Source organism: Tenrec ecaudatus, chromosome 9 (genome assembly GCF_050624435.1).
Source record: "Tenrec ecaudatus isolate mTenEca1 chromosome 9, mTenEca1.hap1, whole genome shotgun sequence".
Taxonomy (NCBI): Eukaryota; Metazoa; Chordata; class Mammalia; order Afrosoricida; family Tenrecidae; genus Tenrec; species Tenrec ecaudatus.
Window position 1 is genome coordinate 52162483 of NC_134538.1, and position 20818 is coordinate 52183300.

The following is a 20818-nucleotide window of genomic DNA, read 5'->3' on the forward strand; positions in this document are numbered from 1 at the left end:
GTGGAAAGCTTCGTCTTTCTCCGGGGGAGGGGCTGGTGGCTCTGAGCTGCAGACCAACGCCAACATGTCAGCCATTATGCCAGCAGGACCCCTCGGAAGAATTCATTTTCCTCATGTCGCCTTCAAGCCAAGCCTGCGTCGAGTAGGCAGTTTCTGCCACTGCCGCCCTCTTCCCTCGAGCAGATTCCTGTTCAGAGAGCCCGCGCAGAGGGTTTCTGAGACTGTGAATCTTTCCGGGAGCAGACAGCCTCCTCTTTCTCCTTTGCTGTGTCTGCTGGATTTGAATCGCTGACCTTGTGGTTAGCGGCCCCACGCGTCCCCAAAAGTGCCAGTAGGGCCCTTTGTAAGCAGCATCGAGAGACCATTTTGCTTGAGACACAGGACTCTTTGGGAGAATTAGCTAGTTGCCATCAGTTTCCAGAAAAGGGGACTCCCAGATTTGTCTGGAAGCAGTGATTTAAGACCTCTATGTCTTTAGTGACTATTTATAGAACTGATTGACCTTGAAATCCTGCCATGTTCTGACTCCATCATCTGAGAAATGAACAGGAAAGGAATTGATCATGACCTTTAGGGAACGACCCTACCTCTAGATCCTGTTTCTCACGTTCCCTCTTCGGGGAATCCTTCCTGATGCATTCCGTTTGACCCTCCCAATTTGAATCGTATCTATCCACAGTAAATAGGAGGTAAGTGCTATTAGGCTTGCAGTTCACACCTGTGCAGGTCTGTTCCAAGCACAACATGTTTAAACCTGTCTCTGAGATCACGGAGAGATCAGCAGGCCAGTTTGCTCAGTAAAACGCTGTCTCCATCTCCTGGGGTGCCATCACAACAGAGTCAGCCAAAACCTTGGCTTCTAAGGGGATCTGCTGGGTAAACTCAATTCAGAGCAGAGTGGTCCACTCAGGAGGTTGTGGCAACTGTTTGGGGGCGCCAAAGGAGTCCTCTTATTAAATTTTCTTGACATGGGAAGAGCCTGGGGACATAGTATAAGAAGTTTGCAGAAAACGGAAAACTGCATGAGTGAGAAAAAGACCAGGGAAGCTGTGTGGAGGAATTGTCTCCCATCCTCACGGTACGCCTGCTCCTTGGTTGAGGGGACAAGGGCTGCCCGAGGAGAAAGTTGTTGGGAAACCTTACACCCGACAGCCATGGACTTGACCCGTCAGATGTTATTTATTTCCCCCAAAGGGAACCACATTGAAGACTTCCAAGGGAACCCAAACCACGGTGTTGGCCTGGTGTGAACTGAAGAGCACGGCATTTTGGGGAGGATGGAGTAGAGAGATGAACACACGCATTTCAGAAGTGTGCCGATCAGATGGTGGAAAGGTTGAGAAACCATGGCTTCATATTTTGTTACTTTTCACATCGTTATTAATATTAAAGGTTTCTATGATTTTGAAGCAATTTTTACTACTTTTGTATATGGTTACACTAATTTCTGATTTTTCTAGATTTTTAACCCTTTTAAGAAATGGAACGTATTATGGTCACTTTCGATCAGCGTTTCAATTTAGTAATTATAATGGCCAAGACCCAGATAAACATCAAAAGCCTACACAACCACCTCAGGTTAGAACACCTTTCCAAATCTTGTTTACCTCCAGGACGGGAAAGCAGCCAAGCCTTCTGCCGGCTCACCTCTCAGCCTTCGCAGTGGCTGCGACTGCAGTGGGCTGGCCAGGGGGACAGGGGAGCCTGTTGTCAGAGTCCTTACTGCATGTTCCTCTTGGAGGCTGGCTTTGAATTCTCCGGGTCTGGCTAAGAACAACCCGTCTCTTTTCTGATGCACTGGTGCCCCTGCTCAGGCGTCTGGTCCCAGGATGTACAAGGGGTGCTCTGCTTGCTCTTCCTCCCTCTGCGCTCCAGGCCCTGGTGTCTGCTGCTGCGATAGGGACTGAGGAAACCCTGGGGACACTTGCAACTCTCTCCAACCAGCTGCCTTTCATGGAGCCTTCTGGCACCTCCTCCAGCTTGTTTCCCATCATCTCTCCATGTGCGTGTTCCCATGTGAAAATGGCTGTATTTTCAAATGGGTCCCTCTGGGCCTTGCATACAGGATCCAGAAAACCCCAAGCAGGTGTGCAGGGGACCCCACCTGAGCTAGGGTGCCGAGACAAGGAGAGTGTGGTAGTTACACAATTTCTGGTCAACTTGATAAATAAGACGGGAGGGGTGGGATCTAGCTTGCCAATCAGATCACAGCCTGCTGATCCCTCCTTGTGGGTGTGGCCTTCTCATGAGGATTCTGGGAACTTCCTCTCTTCCTCCCTGGTGGTGGGACACACACACTCTCTCTATTACACATTCTATTGACAAGCCACCTGAAGCTATGCTGATGGCAGCCAGAGCCTTAGAGCTGGAGGAGCCACGTGGAGAGCCGCGCCAGCACTGAGATGCTTCCACCAGACTTTTCACCCACTGGCCTGTGATCTTCCTGCATTCGGCATCATTGTGTGTGCTGTAGGAGTCTAAAGGGGAATTTATGGACTAATGTCAGACATATGGGCTAATGTCAGACTTATGGACTTGATCTGGACCGGGCTGGGATGTTTTCTCAATATACAGTTGCTCTTTGATAGAAAGCTCTCTCTTACATAGATATCAACGTTTCTGGATTTGTTTCTCTGGTCAACCCGGACTAACACAGAGAGGTGTACCACAACAGAATATGTGAGTCCCCGGCTTGCAGCCTTCTCTGCACAACCTCGACGAACTGGCAGAGTACCACTTAGCGTCTTATCCTTGGCTTGATGGAGAGGAGAGTGATAAGGTATCCGCCCTCGCTGGGCTCGTTGGCAAACCGAGCATCCTGAGAGACCACCCTCTGCTCGGCAGTTGTGAGGGAGAATGGAAAGGCACCAAGGGCCCTGGCTCTCCGCAGGCATGCCCAGTGGGAGTGATTGCCATCCCTGAGTTGACTGCACTGGGCCTGGGCCCCCTCGGGTCTCTGGCTCCCCTGGTCTGGCTTTACTCATCTGCCACAGACAAGACGCCACTGCAGGTGTCATTCAGCAACCGCCTTTATTGAGGGTCTTACAGGCCTCCTAAGTCCCGCCCTTGGCAGGTCCTTCCCTCAGTCCTCTTTCTCGTCGCCATGGGTGATGATGTAACACAGGGACTTGTAGTCGATGTTCCCAGCCAGGTCCATGGGTGTCAGGGCGAACATCTGCTCAACCTGCAGGAGACGAGGAACAGAGCCCACTGAGAGGCCTGGAAGGGCTGGGGCTGGAGAGCGAGACCTGCAGGGAAGCCTGCGACCAGCCCTCCCCTTCTCCTCCAGCAGCATCTTCGCCCAGAGCCCTCGTGCTGTCTGCTGTGGGCCTCTGGGCAGCCCAGGCACATGGAAGTGCCTCTTCGTACTTCTCAGTCTGCACCTCCCTGCCCTGCAAGCACAGGGCACCCTTCTGGTGGCCTCAGCGCACACTGACTCACCTGCTTGAGCACCGGGACCTCTGGCCATAGGCATGCACAGCCCTCAGTGCCTGGCACAGCCCTCGGTGCCTGGCACAGCTCCTCCGCTTCACTGCACCCCCAGAGAGCTGGCCAGACTGAGTCCAGCGCTTCCCCACGGGCTCTAACCTCTGGACAGCAGAGGGCTGGGCTTGGCTGGCTCACTGAGGTAGTCTAAAATCCCTGCCTGGCAGGGTCCAGAGTAAAGATCAGGAGATGGAGTTGAAAAGATGCCTCACCTCAGCTGGGGAGAACTTGTCTGCCTGAGTCAGAAGCAGCTGCTTGAACCTGGAAGCATTGAGAGGGCCACACAAGGGCCAGATGCTTGGGGGCCTGGGTGGGCGCTCCCACTGCCCACTCCCAAAGAAGAGCAACAGGTGCTCCAAATGGAAGGGGGCCACCCTCCCAACAGGCTGGGGGGTGGGGTGGGGAGTGTCCAAGAAGGGGGTCCCTGGGCCCAGCCATGCACGCTTACTCGTCCTTGTTCACCACGCCCTGGCCACTGGGATCAAACATTCGGAAAGCACTCAGGATGGCTTCCTCGGGGTCCGTCCCTGCAGGGGGTGGAGAAAGTCGGGCAGACATCTACTGATCAGCGAACGGTCCGCATTCAGGAGGAGCCACTAGGAACACGTGGGACCTGCCAGGTCTCCCTGCTGCCCTCTGAGGCACAGAAAGACTGGGATGATTAGCAACTGGGCTTTGGAAATGGGCCCGAGTGCCCGTTTGCACTCTGCAGTGGGGACTTTGCTGGCAGTGCCTATGGGATGCCAGGCAGGTACATACATGCAGGGTCTCGTTCTCTGAGCCTGTGTGGCCACTATAGGTGGAGAACAGGCAGGAGCTAGAGCCAGGCTGGAGGGGGCCAGGGGGTGGTTCAGACCAGAGGGTCCTGACCTCCTGCCTCACCATTAAGCTTCTCTCCGAAGAGCGTGAGGAAGACGGTGAAGTTGATGGGGCCCTTCCCCTCCTGGAGCATGGAGTCCAGCTCCTCCTCGGGCACACTCACTTTTCCTGAGAGCGAGGATAGGTGTGGACAGAGATGTCACCTGCCTGCCCCATCCCATCTCGGGAGAGGGGGCAGAATGGAGAAGGAAGGAAGTGGAAGAAAGATACAGACAGAGGGTAGGGAGGGAGGCATGAGGAAGCTGGGTGGGTAGGAGATAGAGACACCCTTGGGAGGCGGGGAGTCCAGGCTGGGCTGGAGGCGGGTGAGAAAAGGGCTCATGACCCACCAAGCTGGGAGTAGGTCTCCCTCAGATCAGCCTTGCAGATGAACCCATCACGGTTCTGGTCGATGCAGCTGAAGGCCTGGGAGGGAGGAAGAGGCGCTGTGAGGAGCCAGAGCAAAGGCAGGCCCGGAGAGTGCTGGGCAGCGCCAGGGCTGCTTTGGATTGGGACACTTACTTCCTTGAACTCCTGGATCTGGGCTTGTTCGAACATGGAAAAGACATTGGAAGAACCTCGTTGGGCCTGCTTGGTGGCTGCAGCCTTGCCCCGGGTCCCTGCCTTTCTGCTGGCCTGCAACACAGTGGGTGGGAGGGGTCCTCTCCCCCTTCCCCCCTCCCCCCCAGTCCATTCCCTGGGACACTACTCTTCCTTATCCCTGGGACCCAGAGAGTCCCCGGTCGACCCAGGAGGACTGAGGAGTACCTTTGATGGCTGGGACCCCCAGCACATCTCTCTCCTGAGTTTGCTCCCCTGGCCCCACAGCAGTGCACGGCACTTGTGAGCCGACTGGCCTTGTCACCCCCATTTGGCACTTACCATCCTCTTGGGCTGTCCCCTGTGTCCCTGCTGCGGCTTGGTGGCTGCACAAGGCCACAGTTTGCTTTATGCATCAGCCTTATCACCTGGTGGGCCAAATAAGGAAAGAAGCCAAGGACAGGCCCAAACTTGGCAGTCCCTGCCTGGACTGGAGCAGAGGAGAGCCCCCTGCAGATTCCAGCCACATTCCGGTGATCTCCTGATTTCCGGGGCTCCAGCAGGCTTCGTTCACAGCCTCAAGTGACATGACGTGCCACCCAACCCAGCTCAGCTGAGGCTCAGCAGTGCGGGCTTTAAGTCTACTCAGCTGAGAGCAAAGGAGGCTCTGTCTGCTCTAGATAGTGCAGAAAGGGTCTCCTCCATTGGCGTGCCTGGCCCCTAAATTCAGCTTCAATACCTTGCCTTTCTCAGAGAGCAGGGACTGTACGCTCTACAGATCCACCTCCTAACCTGCCCTTCTGGAGAGGACAGCTGAGGTTGGCCTGGTTCCCACTTGGCTGGAGAGGGGTGGTTCTGCGGACAGCATTCCTGAGGCTTCCGCAAACACTCCCTGGCAGAGGTTGTCCTGGAGAGACGGTGACCCCAACACTCTGCTTGGCTTTAGGGCAGCCCGTTGGAACTGGCTCTTCTCCCTCCAGGGCTCTGCTGGGTTGTCCCCCCTCTGTAAAGTCTCCTTGTGGCACGGTCATCTCCGCTTTTTGTGATTGCATCCCTCCACCCCCACTCTTTCAGAGAGCTCGCAAGGGCTCTGTTTCCTTCCTGTGGTAGGTTCCCAGGGCCTGGCAGCTGTGGCTGCAGTGTTAGTAGGCCCCGTCTCTCTGCTCTGGTCCTCCCGGCTGCTCAGAAGTGTTGATATCTGAGTTCCGAAGGGCACAGCACTGAAGACGGACACACTTGCACACTATGACGCCCCTGGGAGCACCCTGGGAACCTGAGGTCAGAATGGACCCTGGTGAAAGTCAGCCATAAATAAACTCAGGGGAAGCCTTTGCCACGGCACCTCCTGTGGCTGCCGTCAGCCTGAACCGCACTGTGAGGTGGATCAGTCCAGCTGCTTGTCCTGGTGTGTGTCGGGGAGGGGCTCTGTTGGGCCAGAGAGCAGGGTTCTGCCAGCTCCTTCCTGGCTGAGGATACAGAGAAGATGCCGGGGATTCAGGGAACCTTCCAGAGGCCAGCCACACGTGCTCAGCTGTAAGGCCTCGCATTTGCTGTCTTCTCTTCTGCAGTGTGGCATTTGTGTCTGTCAGTCTGGCCTTCAGAGTGAGGGGTAAGAGGGAATGCAGGGGGAAGCTGGTTGGTAGTGAGTTCCCATCTCTCTAAATGCAACACACCCTCTGTGTAACGAAGACTTAATAACACCTTCTTGATTACCCCGAGTGTTTGGCTGCTAAACGAAAGGTTGTGGGTTGACTCCACCCAGAGAAGGGTACCTAGGAAGAAAGGCCTGGTGATCTACTTCCCCCTGAAGGACAGCCATTGAAAACCTATGCAGCACGCACTTTTATGAGCCAGGGGGGATTTGATAACCACGAACACAGACTGTAAAAACTATACAGAGAACTGAAGGTAAAATCAGTCTTGTGCCCCAAACTAGTTAGATCAAGGTGAAATGAACAGAAATGAATTTATAAAGAAACGTTTTTATACATAAATAGCCTTAACTTACATATTAGAAGACATAATGAAGTGAAGGAGATGCTTGTCCAGTCGACGAGTGGAGCAGCCAGTTGGATCGAAAGAACTAAGATCAGGAGCAACCCCAAGTATGAAGCGCCCATAATGAGCATGTGTATCACAGTGATACACATCGAGGCATAGTACCTAATGTCCTATGTCACAGAAAATGGGGTGGACATTAGTGAATCTGTGACGACTGTCATCTCTCAAGTGACTGGGTAGTTGCTGTTATTGAAAACAATGAGTGTGTATAAAATCATACAAAAGTATGTGTTTACTTTGTTCTAATAAACTGGCATTCCACGATGCTGACCTTCCTGACACAATCGCTGAGGACAAATGGGTGCATAAGAAATGTGGAGAAGAAAACTGATGGTGCCTGGTTAATACAAGATATATCATCTGGGGTCTTAAAGGCTTGAAGATAAACAAGCGGCCATCTAGCTCAGAAGCAACAAAGCCCACATGGAAGAAGCACACCAGCCTGTGTGATCACAAGGTGTCTAAGGGATCAGGCATCAAAGAACAAAAATCATATCATTGTGAATGAAGGGGAGTGTGGAGTGGAGACCCAAAGTCCATCTGTAAGCAACTGGACATCCCCTTACAGAAGAGTCACGGGGAGGAGATGAGCTAGTCAGGGTGACAGGGTAGCAACGATGAAACATACAGCTTTCCTCTAGTTCTTAAATGCTTCCTCCCTCCACTATCATGATCTCAATTCTGCCTTACAAATCCGGCTAGACCAGAGGATGTACACTGGTACAGATAGGAACTAGAAACACAGGGAATCCAGGATAGATGAACCCCTCAGGACTAGTGGTGAGAGTGGTGATACCAGGAGGGCGGGGTAGAAAAGCGGAACTGATTATAAGGATTTACATATAACCCCATCTCTAGGGGATGGACAACAGAAAAGTGGGTGAAGGGAGATGTCGGACAGTGTAAGACATGACAAAATAATAATTTATAAGTTATGAAGGACTCATGGGGGATGGAAGGGAGAGAAAAAATGATCTGATACCAAGGACTCAAGTAGAAAGCAAATGTTTTGAGAATGATGATGGCAACAAATGTACAAATGTGCTGGACACAATGGATGTATGTATGGATTGTGATAAGAGTTGTATGAGCCCCAAATAAAATGATTTTTTAAAGTATGTGTTTATATGTACAATACAAAATCAACACAAATAAAAACCCCATTTTCCATTTCTTGCTTCTGTCACCAGCTGCAGATGTAGCACTTCTTTCTCTGACGCTAACCGCCCAGAGCTAGGTCAGGCCTCAAAAGTTAATGGACACAGTCCTTTAGATGACCAGGACATCCAGATGCCAACCACAGACTTAAGGTCTCCAGGTTTCCCTGACCTCTGACCTGCTAGTGACAAGTGACAAGTTAAGGGTTTCCCACTATCTCTCCTGAAGAACCCATGCCCAAGGGTTCGCAGACCTTCTGAACTGCTGACTTGCTGGCACCTGCTACTCTCTTGGGTTTGATAAGTTACTGGAACAACCCACAAAAGTCCATGGAAAGTGCTCTTCTTACAATTACAGATATGCAACGAAGGATAAAAATCAAGACAGGAAGAAAGAACACATGCAGAGCAGGGTCTAGGAGGGCTCCTAAGGCAGACCTTCTCTGTCCTAAAGAAGGTGCATTACCCTCCTGAGAGCAAAAGTCTGTCATCAACTAGAAAGCTCCTGGAGTTTCAGTGTGCAGAGCTCTGAGTGGGGCCTCATGACCTAGGTATGACTGATTGCTTTCTGACCCCATCCCTGAGGACAGGGTAGTCTGTCTAGCCTGACCAGCACCCACCAAAAAGCTATCTCATTTGGGTCAAGCTTCAGGTGTGGTCTATAAATCTATAGATAACAAAGGCGCCTCAATTACTTAGAAATTCCAAAGAAGACGAAGTTTACTTTATAAAAAGCAATTCTTTACCGTTAAACATTGCTTGTCTAATCAATTTTGACTGATAGCAACCCTATACCAAAAGCAAACCGAAACTCACTGTCAGCAAGTCAGTTCTGACTCACAGCCAGCAAACAGGACAGAGTACAATTGCCCAGCAGGGTTTCCGAAGTTGTAACCTTCATGGAGAGCAGACCTGTCAAGCTTTCACCTGTGGGGCCATCCTTGTGGAGGCAGCCAAGGGTCTGCCTACTGTGCCAACAGGGCCCCTGTTCTTCACCCCACCGTGTGATTCTGCCCATGTGTAAACTGACACTAGGTTACCTGATTAATCTGGCTTGGCTAACTCTAAATAGAAGGAGCCCTGGCTGCGGAGTGGGTTACACATTGGACTGCTAACTGCAAGGTCAGCAGTTTGAAACTGCCTGCTGCTCTGGAGGACAAGGCTGAGGTTTTCCACTTCCGAAAGAGTTACAGTCTTGGAAACCCAGAAGGACAGGCTCCAGGGGGATATAAGTGGGCCTGTGAGGCGGGCAGCAGGGGAGGTAGTGTCTGGGGCAGTCCTGTCCCCAGTGCAGAGCAACACCCAGCCCTGTGCTCCTAGGACCTTGAGGAGTCAGCAAACTCACAGGCTTTGTCCTGTAAGAGGCGGGTGGGACTGGCAAAGGCAAACTGTGGACTGTCCAGTGTCTCTCACCCCCACCTCTCATGTCTGTTCCTGCTGTCCAGTTTGTCACTGATCACACTCCTCAGGGGACAGCTGGTAGAGAGGGCAGTGAATTCAGAGAACAGCGAGGCCTATAGAAGTGAAGTGTGAGAATAAAAGCTTGGTGTCAATTTGGCTGGACCAGGGTTTTCAGTGGGTTGGCAGTCACGGCTTAGTAGTGCCCCATGATGAGACCTCCTGGAAGGTGTGGCCTGCTTCCAATATAAGTAAACCCTGTGTCAAAGCTTGCTTGCCTTTTTTTGGGTCTGGATCCTGCGTCTAGCTTGTTGACCTTCAGTTATTTGGACTTGAGCCAATGGCTTGCCATATTGCCTGCCGATCCTGGGAATGATCAGTGACCGGATAACCTTGGATTCATTTGCCCCGCAGGAAGAAACTTGTCTTCCTGCCAATCTTGGATTCATCAGCTACAAAAGTCAGAAACCTCCAGCCTAATATCTTGACCCTCTGACTTGGAACCTGCCCACCCCTACAATTGTACATGCCATATCCTTGAAACTCCCTCTCTCTCTCTCTCTTTCTATACACACACACACACACACACACACACACACACACACACACACACGCTTCATTGGTGTCACTGCTCTAGAGAACCTAGCCTAAGACAATATATTTTAAAGTATTCTTCCCCAGGGTCTTCATGCACAAGGGCCAAAGAATGATTGATAAAGCCATGTTTGAAAATTTTTAAATTTTAATTAAAAAACAAACAAAACAACAATAACAATGCACACAGAGTCCTAGGCTGGACACAGAGAGGGCAATGTGGCATATATGTCACATGAGAGGTCTAGTAAGAAGAGAGAGTCTAGCTTCCCCTTGGGGAGGCTGAGTGGGCCAAGGCTCTAGGATCTAAGGATGCCGTTCCAAAGCTGCTCCCAGGCCTATGGATGGCAGAGTTGGTAGATGACTCCTCCCCCTAGGTTGATACCAAACTTAGGGAGCTGGCATCATCCCTCAGGCATGGGTTTTAGGGACTTTCTGTGAGGGTCCATTTCAGGACCCTAAATGTGGCCAACCACTCAGGGATGGGAACAGGGGAAGAGGTGGGGCCCATGATTCTAAGCCTCTTGTCGGTATCATATCCTGGGAGCTTCCACAGTGGGGCTAGGCCTCCCTTCTCATTGCTTCCTTGGGCCTCTTGAGCCACACCCGAGAACTACAGTGATCAGGAGGCCCTAGCCCTAGTCTGCCTCCCTGTGGAGGCTGAGTTCCCAGGGAGGCAGACCTCAGCAGTGCCCAGACAGCAGCTTCTTTTCTTAGCAGGGGTCAAGGGCGGGCATACACGCCAGACTGACAGCCTCCAGGAGGGAGGGGAAAAAGCAGCAGTCCTGAGTGAGTCACTCTGGTCTAGGTTGTGGGGTTCAAGCAAGGTGAGGGGCTCTGGGGGCAGGGTGGGGGTGTCTGTATTCCTGCTCATCCCAACACCTTCCCCCCATGAGCTCTCAATTCAGCGGACTCAGAGTAGAGGCTTGCCTGACTCCTCAATGGCGCCTTCCCATCTTTCGGTAGGTGGCAGTGGGTATGGGAGGCTTCCAGGGTCCTTGCAAGGTGGGGGAGTCTTGCCCAAGTGCAGGCTGGGAGCACCTGGGGTACCTGTCACGTAGGTCTGCAGCAGGGCCGACAGCCTCCTGGGACCTATGATTTCACTGGCCTAGCATGCAGGCCTTCTTACAGGCCACAGCAGAGATGAGGGCTGCCCCCCGGCCGCTGCCCTCCTCAGACTGGATGAAGGTGATCTCACAGCTGGGCGCGAGCCTCCGCACGCTGGCATGGAAGCGGTCCTTGAAACTGAGGATGAAGGAATCAGACCTGGCCACTGCCTCCTCGCTTCCCTCCCAGCCTCCACCGCCCCATGCTCTAGCTGCCAGGGTAAAGCTAGGGGACGGAGCCATCCTTGGCCAGGGGACATTCCCGTACAGCGGGGCCAGGGAGGATGAGGAACGAGGAAGGGAAGGGGAGGAACAAGGTTTCTGTGAGCGGCAAGGGAGCTTGGGAGGGCGCCGGTTTGGGTTATCTAGTGCCACTGTAACAGAAATACCATGAACGAGGTGCTTGACCACGTGGACATTTCTCACAGATTGGGAGGCTAGAAGTAAGAATGACAGGCACTGGAGCAGGGAAGACTGTCTCCATTTGCTCTGGAGGAGGGTGCTTGTTTCTTTGAACCTGTGCTCCCAGGCTATTTTTGTGGGGCCTGCAATTTCCCTTCACCATCTCCACTCTGCTTGCTTGTTTAGTCTCTTCATATCTTAAAAGATATATCTGACCCTCTTTTGCCCTCAATAACACGATAAAGACAACCCATTCTCAAGTGAGATGCAAACCACAGGCATGGAGGGTAGGAGTTATACCACACATATTTTAGGAACACAATTCAATTCATAACATTCCAGCCTGATCAGACACAACCAAATGCATGCATCCACCATATGCAGAGGAACGAGGTGCTATGCTAACAGCTACCCCAAAATGCCCAAGTAATTTTAGACTTGGGTCATGGGCAGTGTTTAAGATACCTAATAGTAAAAGCCTAGATGGTCTCGAAGGAGACTTGGTAGGATTATGGATGTCAACAACTGTTCTGGTGAGCAGAACCACAGAGTCTCTATCGCCTTAGAGAATACGCGTGGTCCCCGAAGCAGGGACCAGAGAGGCAGACGTTAACTGTGCTTCTGGTGAGCTTTAGAGGCAGTGATGAGTGTGCGATTGGTGAAGGGGAGACAGAGATGCTGCTGGTGCAGTGGCTGACCGCTTGCTGGACTCGTGCTCAGGGGCTTGGTGGAAGATAGAACCTGTAAGCGGGGCACTTGGAGATGGGACTCAGCTGTGGGAGAATGTTGCAGAGGTATCCCTGGTTTCTCCTTGGCCCTGAGCAGTCAAATGCTCCGTGAAAAGTCAAAATGAAGTAAGAAGGTAAATATGGGGAGAAGCCTGTTGTGCACACTGAGGAGCATGTGATGGGGCTTTCAACATGGGTGTGGTTACATGATCTGCTGTTACAGAGATCAAACCTGTGACTGATGGTTCTAACCAACCACCACCACAAGAACAGTCGTCAGTTGAGAGGAGGGGGGCCGGGGAGGGGGCACGAGGGTAAGAAGGAAAGAACAGTCTGCTGCGGAGGTGACTCAGGAGATGAGATTCTGCACTGGCAGCTGATTGAGGGCTTTGGGGAGGAGGTGATGGGTAGAAGGAGGAGGTGAAGATGGAATTGTGCCCCCTCACCCACCCACCCAATGGGTGATATAGCTTAACCTCTGCCTGCGGTGACAATCTGATTTGAGAATGAGTTGAGGGTTATGTTCACGAGGCAGGAGTCGTGTAAAACTGTCTCGGATAACCTTTTACAAAAGCTTTAAAAACGGAAAAGCAGATTCCGTGAAACAGAGATGAGGGACGAGAGCAGCCCAGCCAAAATGGTTGCTTAAAGCCAAGAGAGCCTTCCAAAGTCCAACACGGGAACGCCTTCCCCGAGAGCCAGCCCGCTGGATTTACACTTCCTGGCTCCTGAAACCACGGAGCATGCATTTGTGGTTTTAAACCCCACGCATTTGTGGAATTTCTGTTATAGCAGCACTAGATAGCTAAGCTAACTGTCAGTTAGCCCCTCCCCCGGGGGGGCGCAGGGTCGGGAGTGACCCGTGCGGGGACCGGAGGAGGGCCCAGGGGCCGCTAGCCTTCCCAGGCGCGCGGGGGACCCACCTGGGGTGCAGCTTGTACACGGAGCCGTCCACGCCCACGGTGATGCGCATGACGTCCTCGCTGCGGCTCTCGCGCATGCGGTTGATGACCCCCGCCAGCCCCGCCGAGCACATCTGCGCAGCGCGAGTGGAAACGCTCTCGCAGGCCCGGCGCACGATGTCGCAGTCGGTGGCCGAGGCGCGGAGCCCCAGGGTGCTCAGGATGTTGTAGATCTGCTTGCGGTCGCCTGTGTCACTGCAGGGCGATGGGGGTGGGGTAGGGGGAGGGTCAGCCTCCTAGGCCCTTGGCCTGCGCTTTCCCCAGCCAGCAGGGTAGGGGTGGGGGGTGGGGGTCGGTCTGAGCCCCGGGGGCTGGGATTGAGCCAGCAGAGCCCTGATGGGGTTTGCTTTCCGAGACCCTTGAAAAGTGGGGCGGCCCCTGCCTACCTCGCCTCTGCGCAAAGCGGCCCAGGCTGGGGAGTCACAGACCAGCCAAACTCCGTCCCTGTAAGCCCCCGGATCTCCTCTCTAAAGTGGGGAGGCAACAACAAAGCAGCCCGGAGCCTCTGCGAGGATGGAAGAGGGAGTCTCTGGGGGCTGGGGTGGGGCATCACTTGGTCTCTGGAGACCCCCTTCTACCTGCTTGGGCCCTTGCCGCGGGCTCCGGGTCCCACTGCGCACCTCTCCACTTGCGAGACGAAGCGCGTCTCGAAGGCGCCCTGCATGCGAAGCTGCTCGGATGCCTTGCCGTGGAAGAGCAGGTTCTCGTCCACAAGCTTCAACAAGACAAGCCGCACCAGCTCACCCATGTACTTGCCTCCGATGAGCTTCTCGTATCTGGGTAGAGGAGGGGACCCGGGTCACCCTGAGCGGGCCTGCCGTCGGCACCCGAGTGAGAGATCCAAGAAGTGGGTGGGGACAAGGCTGGAGGGGTGAGCAGGACCCCACAACTCGGCGAGGTCTCCTGAGACCTCAGCTCAGAGTTGAGCACAATTCTGCCTATAAATTTGGGCCCAGTAAATAAAAAAATAATTTTGAGATACATTGACTACTACAGACTCAACAGAAGTGTATGAGCATAAAAGATGAAGCTAATAGAACAGTCAGGATGAGCCTGGACTAGATGGGACTCCCAGGTACCCCACATAGCTTAGCACATGAGTCAGGTTGGACTCATCGCTACCCTGTGCAGCGCAGAAGGCAACACGGCCCAGTGCTGCGTCGTCCTTGAAATCATAATTTTTGAGCCCATTGTTGCAGCCACCGTGTCAACCCATCTCCTTGATGAGATGTTAAAAACAAAACAAAAACACCCTCAAAACTCACAGCCATCAAACTCGCAGGAACCCTATAGAGCAGGGTAGACTGCTCTTGTAAGTTTCAGAGATGGTAGGTCTTTACCGGAGTAGAAAGTCCCACCTTTCTCCTGCAGGTTTCCAACTCCTGACCTTGCCATTAGCAGACCAATGCTTAACCACTAAGTTATCAGCAGAGGTGTTTAATGGAGCTCCGAGAGGACTAAATCCCAGACTGTGTTCAGCGAGCCCTGAGAATTCCATAACATCCTGAGATTGACTCTATGACTGTGGGGGGACATGTCATTAGAAGAACTCTGGGTTAAGCATAATTCCACTTTGCTGTGGGCTCTGCTGGCACTATCAGATAAGCATTGGACTGCTAACCACAAGGTTGGTGGTTCAAAACCACCAGCTGCTTCACAGGAGCAAGACGCCGCTATTTGCTTCTGTAAAAATGTGTAGCCTCCAAAACCTGACACAGGTTCGCTAGGAGGCCAAGTTGGAATGGCAGTGGGTTTTGTCATTGTCGTCGTTTTTGTGGGCGGGCTTCTCAAAGACTGTGACTCTGCTCGTGCTTGGAGGGAATCTGCTAAATCCGTTGGCAGAGGAGCAGCCCCACACTGGGTGGCTCGAGGGTGAGCAGTCTGGATAGCAAGCCAGCTTATCCAAGGATTGTCAATTTACACTTTTCCCCAGGCTGCTTAAAAAACAAGCGTATTCTGTGGCAGGGTTCCACCTGCAGCTACAAGCCACCCAGAGGCCCAGAGCACCTCCAGGCACTGGGGCTGAGGGCTGGGGCAGGACTGGTCCTTACAGTTGCTGACCGGGGTTCATGGAGGTCTCGTCCACTACACGGTCGTACTCCAGCAGAAACTCATCCAGCTCGCCCGCGTCCCCGAAGGCACCCCACTCGGTGTTGACGCACATGCGGCCCTCGTTCCCCTCCACCAGCTCCACGTTCTGCATCTCCTCCATGTAGCAGGCATTGCAGCCTGTGCCTGCAGCAGGGAGCCGTGTCAGGGCCCCTGGCTGGGCCGCCACCGCTGGGCTTGGTGCCCAGGAACGGGGCAGGGGCAGCACACCTATCAATGAGGATGGACCTTCCCCAGATCCCTGTGTCTACAAGGTGTACCCCACCAGCAGGTCTTGTTCCTGGCCTTCAGCAGTCCTCCCAGCTCCCACCACTCTGTCACCGTCCTGCTTGTGTCACAGGACTCTCCCTCTGTTCCCTGGAGCAATGGGAAGATGGCTGTCACAGGAGACCGGGGTCCACGGTGTCGGGGGGTAGGTCCCACTGCTCTGGGAGTGTGACCTTTTCCCTAAGAAGGGAGAGAGATGCTGCCCCGCCTGTCAGGAGGTCATGGGGAGACTTGAGGGGAGGAACCTGAGTGTCAGAATAACTGGAGACAGTCTTGTTTGCTCTCCTTTTGGCACCACCCTTGTTTCAAACACTGCCCCCCCCCACACACAAACACGGGGATTTCTCTGCCCGGGTCTGTGCTTAGTTGCACTGCCAAGTAAGGAAGACTCAGTGTGGGTCCTCAGGGAACTGTGGGAGGCGACTGCAGGCAATACAGGACAGGCAAAGTGAACACATGGGTCCCTGGTTCAAAAAGGAAGAATTTCCGAATGGTGGCAGTAGACTATTAAGGCAAACATGAAGCCCTCCATGGCAAGGGTCCAGTGGGACTATGCAGACATCTGGGTCCGCTAATTCAAGTCCCTCCACGAGCCTGGCTAGCCACCCGAGCAAGTCAAAGGTCAGAAAGACTCTATCCCAAAGTGAAGCCTTCTTGTTTGGGTGCCAGATGTGGACCATAGGCCACCCCCCCCTTTGCCAACTGTGCTTGTGGAGGGTCTCCCTGGGCACGACAGACAGCCCGACCTGGCGAGAGCATGCATCAAAGTTTGGGGAGGCACGTCTCTGGTGGGAAGGGCTGTGGGGCACAGCCAGGGACTCTCAAAAGCAACTTTCATCTCAAAAGCAGAAGGAAGAAAAAGATGCAAGAGCCAGGGGAGGAGAGAGCAAAGGAGGTCCTGTTAGGATCTAAATCATATATTTATAGTCAAACTTATGAAATCCAGAAGCAGCATAAGGCAGGAACCGGTCAGAAGGGAAACTTGAATATGTTCCACCAAAACGAGCGATAGAAAAGTGTAAGACCACACCCTGTCAATGGCGGAAACCTTGTGAGAGCTGGAGAAACCAGGTAATTTCATCAGGTTCCGGCTCTCACAGGTTTATCTGTGTGGGTGCGTGCATGTGTGCGTGTGTGCGTGTGCGTGTGTGTGTGTGTGTGTACAAGAAGAGAGAGGGCCTGCAAGCCAGCCCCGAGACTGCGAACTGCGAAGACAGTGCGTGAGCACAGTGGGTTCCGGGGAAGAGAGATGTGGCAGCGTGCTTCCATGAAGATTACAGGCACCGGAACCCTGTGGGTCAATTCTGCTCTCTCTCTAGGGTTGCTATGAGTCAGAATGTACTCAATGGGAATAGGTTGTTATATTATTTATGCAGGTATAAAACATATATGTGTGTATATATATGCTTCAAAAATTCATGGAAAAATGAAATTTAAAAATGGAAATTTCCATATAGTTTTTAAGATACCCACACACATATACATGTATTTGCCCACATCACACATATGTATAGATGTGAATTTATGTGTGCATGGGAGGGGAGTAACATTAGAGATCAGATCCGGAGATGACAGATGCAGCATGCTAGAGGTGCCTCCAAAGGACCCACGGAAGCAAATTCATCTCAGCCCTGATTCTGGGTACCTGGGACATCACATCCAGAAAACACAGGCATGTCTGTTGCCAGCAGATCCCTGGTCTTCCCAAGGGCCTGAGGACTTCTCCTCAGTGCGTGTTTATTCCTGCGACATCAGGAAGGGCTGGCCAAAGTCACAGTGGCCCTTGTCTCTGTTCCAACAGGGGGACAGTCTGTGGAGGAGAGTGTCCCTCTGGGATACCCTTTTCCACTTGGACACATTGGTGTGACTATGTCGATTTAGCAGATAAAATATTAAAGCGTTTTTACAAATTCTGATGCACGCAGTAGACAGGCCACTGACATGCCAGTCAGACACAGTGATTGCCCCACGGCAGAAATGTTTCCCTACCAATAAGTAACCTGCACTCACATGACACACACCCCTCCCTGTCCCCTAGCTGTGCCTCAAGCCTTCCTGTGACCCAGCCCCTTTGGGGTTTATGTTCAGTACATAAGGAGGCCCTGCTCTGCCTGTCAACACGATCTGAGTCTTGTGACCCGCCCTGCAGGGCCTGGACCAGGGTAAGGTGGAGGCGCTGGCCCTGAGGTGAGCAGCCTGTTGGAGACACACACACAGCCATGCACAAGTAGAGGCCAGCCTTGTGGGACCTGAGAGATGACAACAGCCCTTGGAAGGTAGGCAGTGAGGATGCTCACCCACAATCATGCCGACCTCACACCGGTGGTCTTCATAGTAACAGGATATCATGGTGGCCACGGTGTCATTCACCATTGCGACCACGTCCATCTCAAAGTCCTGCCAAGGAGCACAGAGGCAGGAGCGATGTAGTGGGAAGACATCTCGGGGCTCCTCTCTGTCCTCCCGGCCTGGACCTGACCTATAGGTGAGGAATGAGAAAGGGAGGGAGAGACCGAGACAGAGAGAGACAGAGAGATAGCAACAGAAAAAGAAGTGCCCGGGGGTGGAAGGCCCAGGGCAGCTCAGAGGCAGGTGAAGATGCCATCTCACCCCTCTCCGTTTGATGGCGTCTCTCAGAAGCCCCACAATGTTGTTCCCTTCTGCTCCCGAGGCCTTGAAGCCCTTGGTCCAGTTGAGAAGGATGCCCTGTGGGAATAGGAAGGCCCTCAGAGGCCGCTGCTGGCCAGTGTGGTGGTCATGGGGGTAGGGCCTTTCATTCAGCACTCGTTTGGGGAAGGGAGTGAAGGAACAGGTAGCTAGCTACCTGGAACCGCAGGGACATGCAGCTCCGAGTCCCAGTTGAGGAAATGAGGGCTTAGAGTAGTGATATAATGGAGTAGTGTTTGGAGAGAATTCTCCATGAACACCTTATATTTCTACATTTCTAGATTGCAACTCGTTTTAAAATCTTTCTATTTGAAGACATTTCTGGACAGTTGAGCTTCGAGACGGCGTTCCAGAGTAAAGATAAGGTCCAGGGTTGGCATGAACCATGGCAATGGGTTTGCTGGATGAAACGCGTGGCTGCTGGAGCCAGCCAGCATGATTGAATTTTGGCACTGCAGTAAGCAAGGGACTTATGTAAGATGCCTTTCTCTGGGATCCGTCCCTTTGCTCACCTACCCACCCATCCTCAGGGTTCCCGAATGCTGGACCTCTTTGCTGACGCCCCTTCCCCGTGCCCCTACCTTGTCGATGTCTTCGTGCCTCACAGGGAAGGAGAAGGTGAAGCCCAAAGGCAGCTTCTTGTGCTTCATCTGATGCTTGTCCAGGAAATCGGATATGCACTCGGAGACGTAGTCAAAGAGCTGGAAGATGCAAACCCGGGTCGACTTCCAGGAGAGGCCCGCTCTTACCACCGAGAGTGTGCCAGCAGGTGACGACCCCACTGGGCTCAGTGAGTAACCACCTGGTCCCAGAAAGGCATTGACTCCGTGTCTGCCACTGAACACCACTCCTATCCGTGGCTCCTCTTTCCCGGTGACCAGTTTGTGGACAGCCTTAGGTTGTCAGCCTTGCCTTTCCAACTGGACCCCGTGAGAAGCAGCCTCAGGCCGGGCTGTGACTACCATTTCTGTCCCCAGGGCCCAAGTTCTTTAGCTATCACCAGGTCTCCCAGCTTTCCCACCCTGGCCCCATGGGGAACCAGGCTCTCTCTCCATCTCTACCTGTGGTCCTGTCTACAGAACTGGGCATCCATGGCAGCTGCTGCTTGGCAACCATGAACCCAGGAGGTGTGTGCCAGCCGTACTATGCCCTCTTTGCTTCCCTCTGGCTCCTGGACAGACAGCTCACCGGGAGTGCAGTGAGGACTAGAGTGCTGTGGGCCCTTTGCCTGCCGTGAAACGCTTCCCTCAGGAAGACTGGGTTCTATGCTGTGCCTGGCAGGTGGCTAGGGCCTGCAGTCGCACCCTGCCACTCGCACCTTCCTCCAGAGCTCACTTAAGGACGCGTGCTACTCTTCTGGGTCTGACTGTCAGCAGGCCTGGCTGCTTGGGCCGACTGCAACCGCAAGAGCACGTGTGTCCTATCCCATTTCTAGTCACCACATGTTGGCTCTTTGGACAAATGGGACGGGGGTTTGACCCCATGGAGTTCTTCTTGCCACTCCCCCTGCCTCAACCTGGTAGCTCCTCCAACGCTGGCCAGCCAGAAGATGACCTGGAAGTGAACGGGTCATGTCTAGTGGCAGAATGTCGGAGGCCCCTCCTCAGCCTGCGGAGCTCCCTCTGCCATGGGAGGGGGTGGGAGGGTAAGAATTCTCCTCCCGCCCCACAGCTCAGGGCTCTGGACAGCTATGAGCCCCCGGCCGACTCCCTTGCTCACCATCTCCGCCGTGCCCGTCATGGCATCCTCTGGGATGGAGTACATCTGTTGCTTGGTTTTGACGCTCCACTGCCCTGCCTCGCCTTCGCCCACCTTCACCAGCATCACCCTGAAGTTGGTGCCGCCCAGGTCCAGAGAGAGGAAGTCCCCGACTTCTGTCGTCCAAGGAGAAGCTCATCAGTCTGCTGGGGGGTGCCTGGCCCACCAACTCCCAATGCCGGGGGGGTGGGGTGGGGAAGGAGGCCCAGGAAGGGCTCCGGGGAGCCAAAGGAGTCCTGTGGCGGTCAGAAACCTGGGGGTCCCTGAGTAAACTATGGAAAAACCTGGCTTAGGTGAATGTTCGTCAGCTCAGGGACAACTAGAGACAAGTGAGATGACCCAGACCCAGTCCGAAGGCCAACATGGGGTTGGCCTTAGAGGCTGAACTGGCTCCACCTCCTGTGACCAGGAACAGTCAGCCTCTCCTAAGTGAGATGATCCGACAAAGGCCGGTTTTATCGACTGTTCCCAGGAGGCCAAAAGCCTTGAAAGTCAGCCCTGGGGGTCAAGGGTGGGGACCTGCACAGGTCTGGGTCTAAGGTGTTGGGGCTTCATCACCAACTCCTGGGGGACCCGTGGCGGCCCTGCTAAGGGGATTGTCCCACTGCAAGAGTGAGGACTCCTCTGCCCACTGGACTCAGTGGGAGAGTGCCCACCAGAACGAGGAGCTGGCCCTGTGCCCTGTGTCCCTTCACCTTAGTCCTCATCCCTGTCCCTCTACCCTG

General features: G+C 53.6%; 2 protein-coding genes across 3 annotated transcripts in view; both read right to left on the reverse strand.

Annotated features, from left to right (window-relative positions):
• Nucleotides 1-3060: 3060 nt before the first annotated feature.
• MYL7 (myosin light chain 7) lies at nt 3061-5450 on the reverse strand. Its single transcript, XM_075557495.1, has 7 exons — nt 5227-5450; nt 4867-4980; nt 4695-4770; nt 4369-4473; nt 3935-4013; nt 3699-3747; nt 3061-3184 (listed from the first exon to the last, which is right to left on the reverse strand). Exons 1-7 carry the CDS (start codon nt 5227-5229, stop codon nt 3083-3085), a joined length of 528 nt encoding a protein of 175 aa, XP_075413610.1. The 5' UTR covers nt 5230-5450; the 3' UTR covers nt 3061-3082.
• Nucleotides 5451-10287: 4837 nt separating this feature from the next.
• GCK (glucokinase) overlaps nt 10288-20818 on the reverse strand; it is a 67721-nt gene continuing 57190 nt past the window's right edge. For both annotated transcript variants that reach the window (XM_075558094.1, XM_075558093.1), the window contains 8 exons: nt 20055-20209; nt 18917-19036; nt 18279-18374; nt 17966-18065; nt 15344-15527; nt 13913-14068; nt 13254-13487; nt 10288-11339 (listed from right to left, as the gene is read on the reverse strand). In XM_075558094.1, coding sequence (XP_075414209.1) covers nt 11195-11339; nt 13254-13487; nt 13913-14068; nt 15344-15527; nt 17966-18065; nt 18279-18374; nt 18917-19036; nt 20055-20209 — 1190 coding nt within the window. In that variant the 3' untranslated portion in view covers nt 10288-11194. The remainder of the gene's footprint in view (nt 11340-13253; nt 13488-13912; nt 14069-15343; nt 15528-17965; nt 18066-18278; nt 18375-18916; nt 19037-20054; nt 20210-20818) is intronic.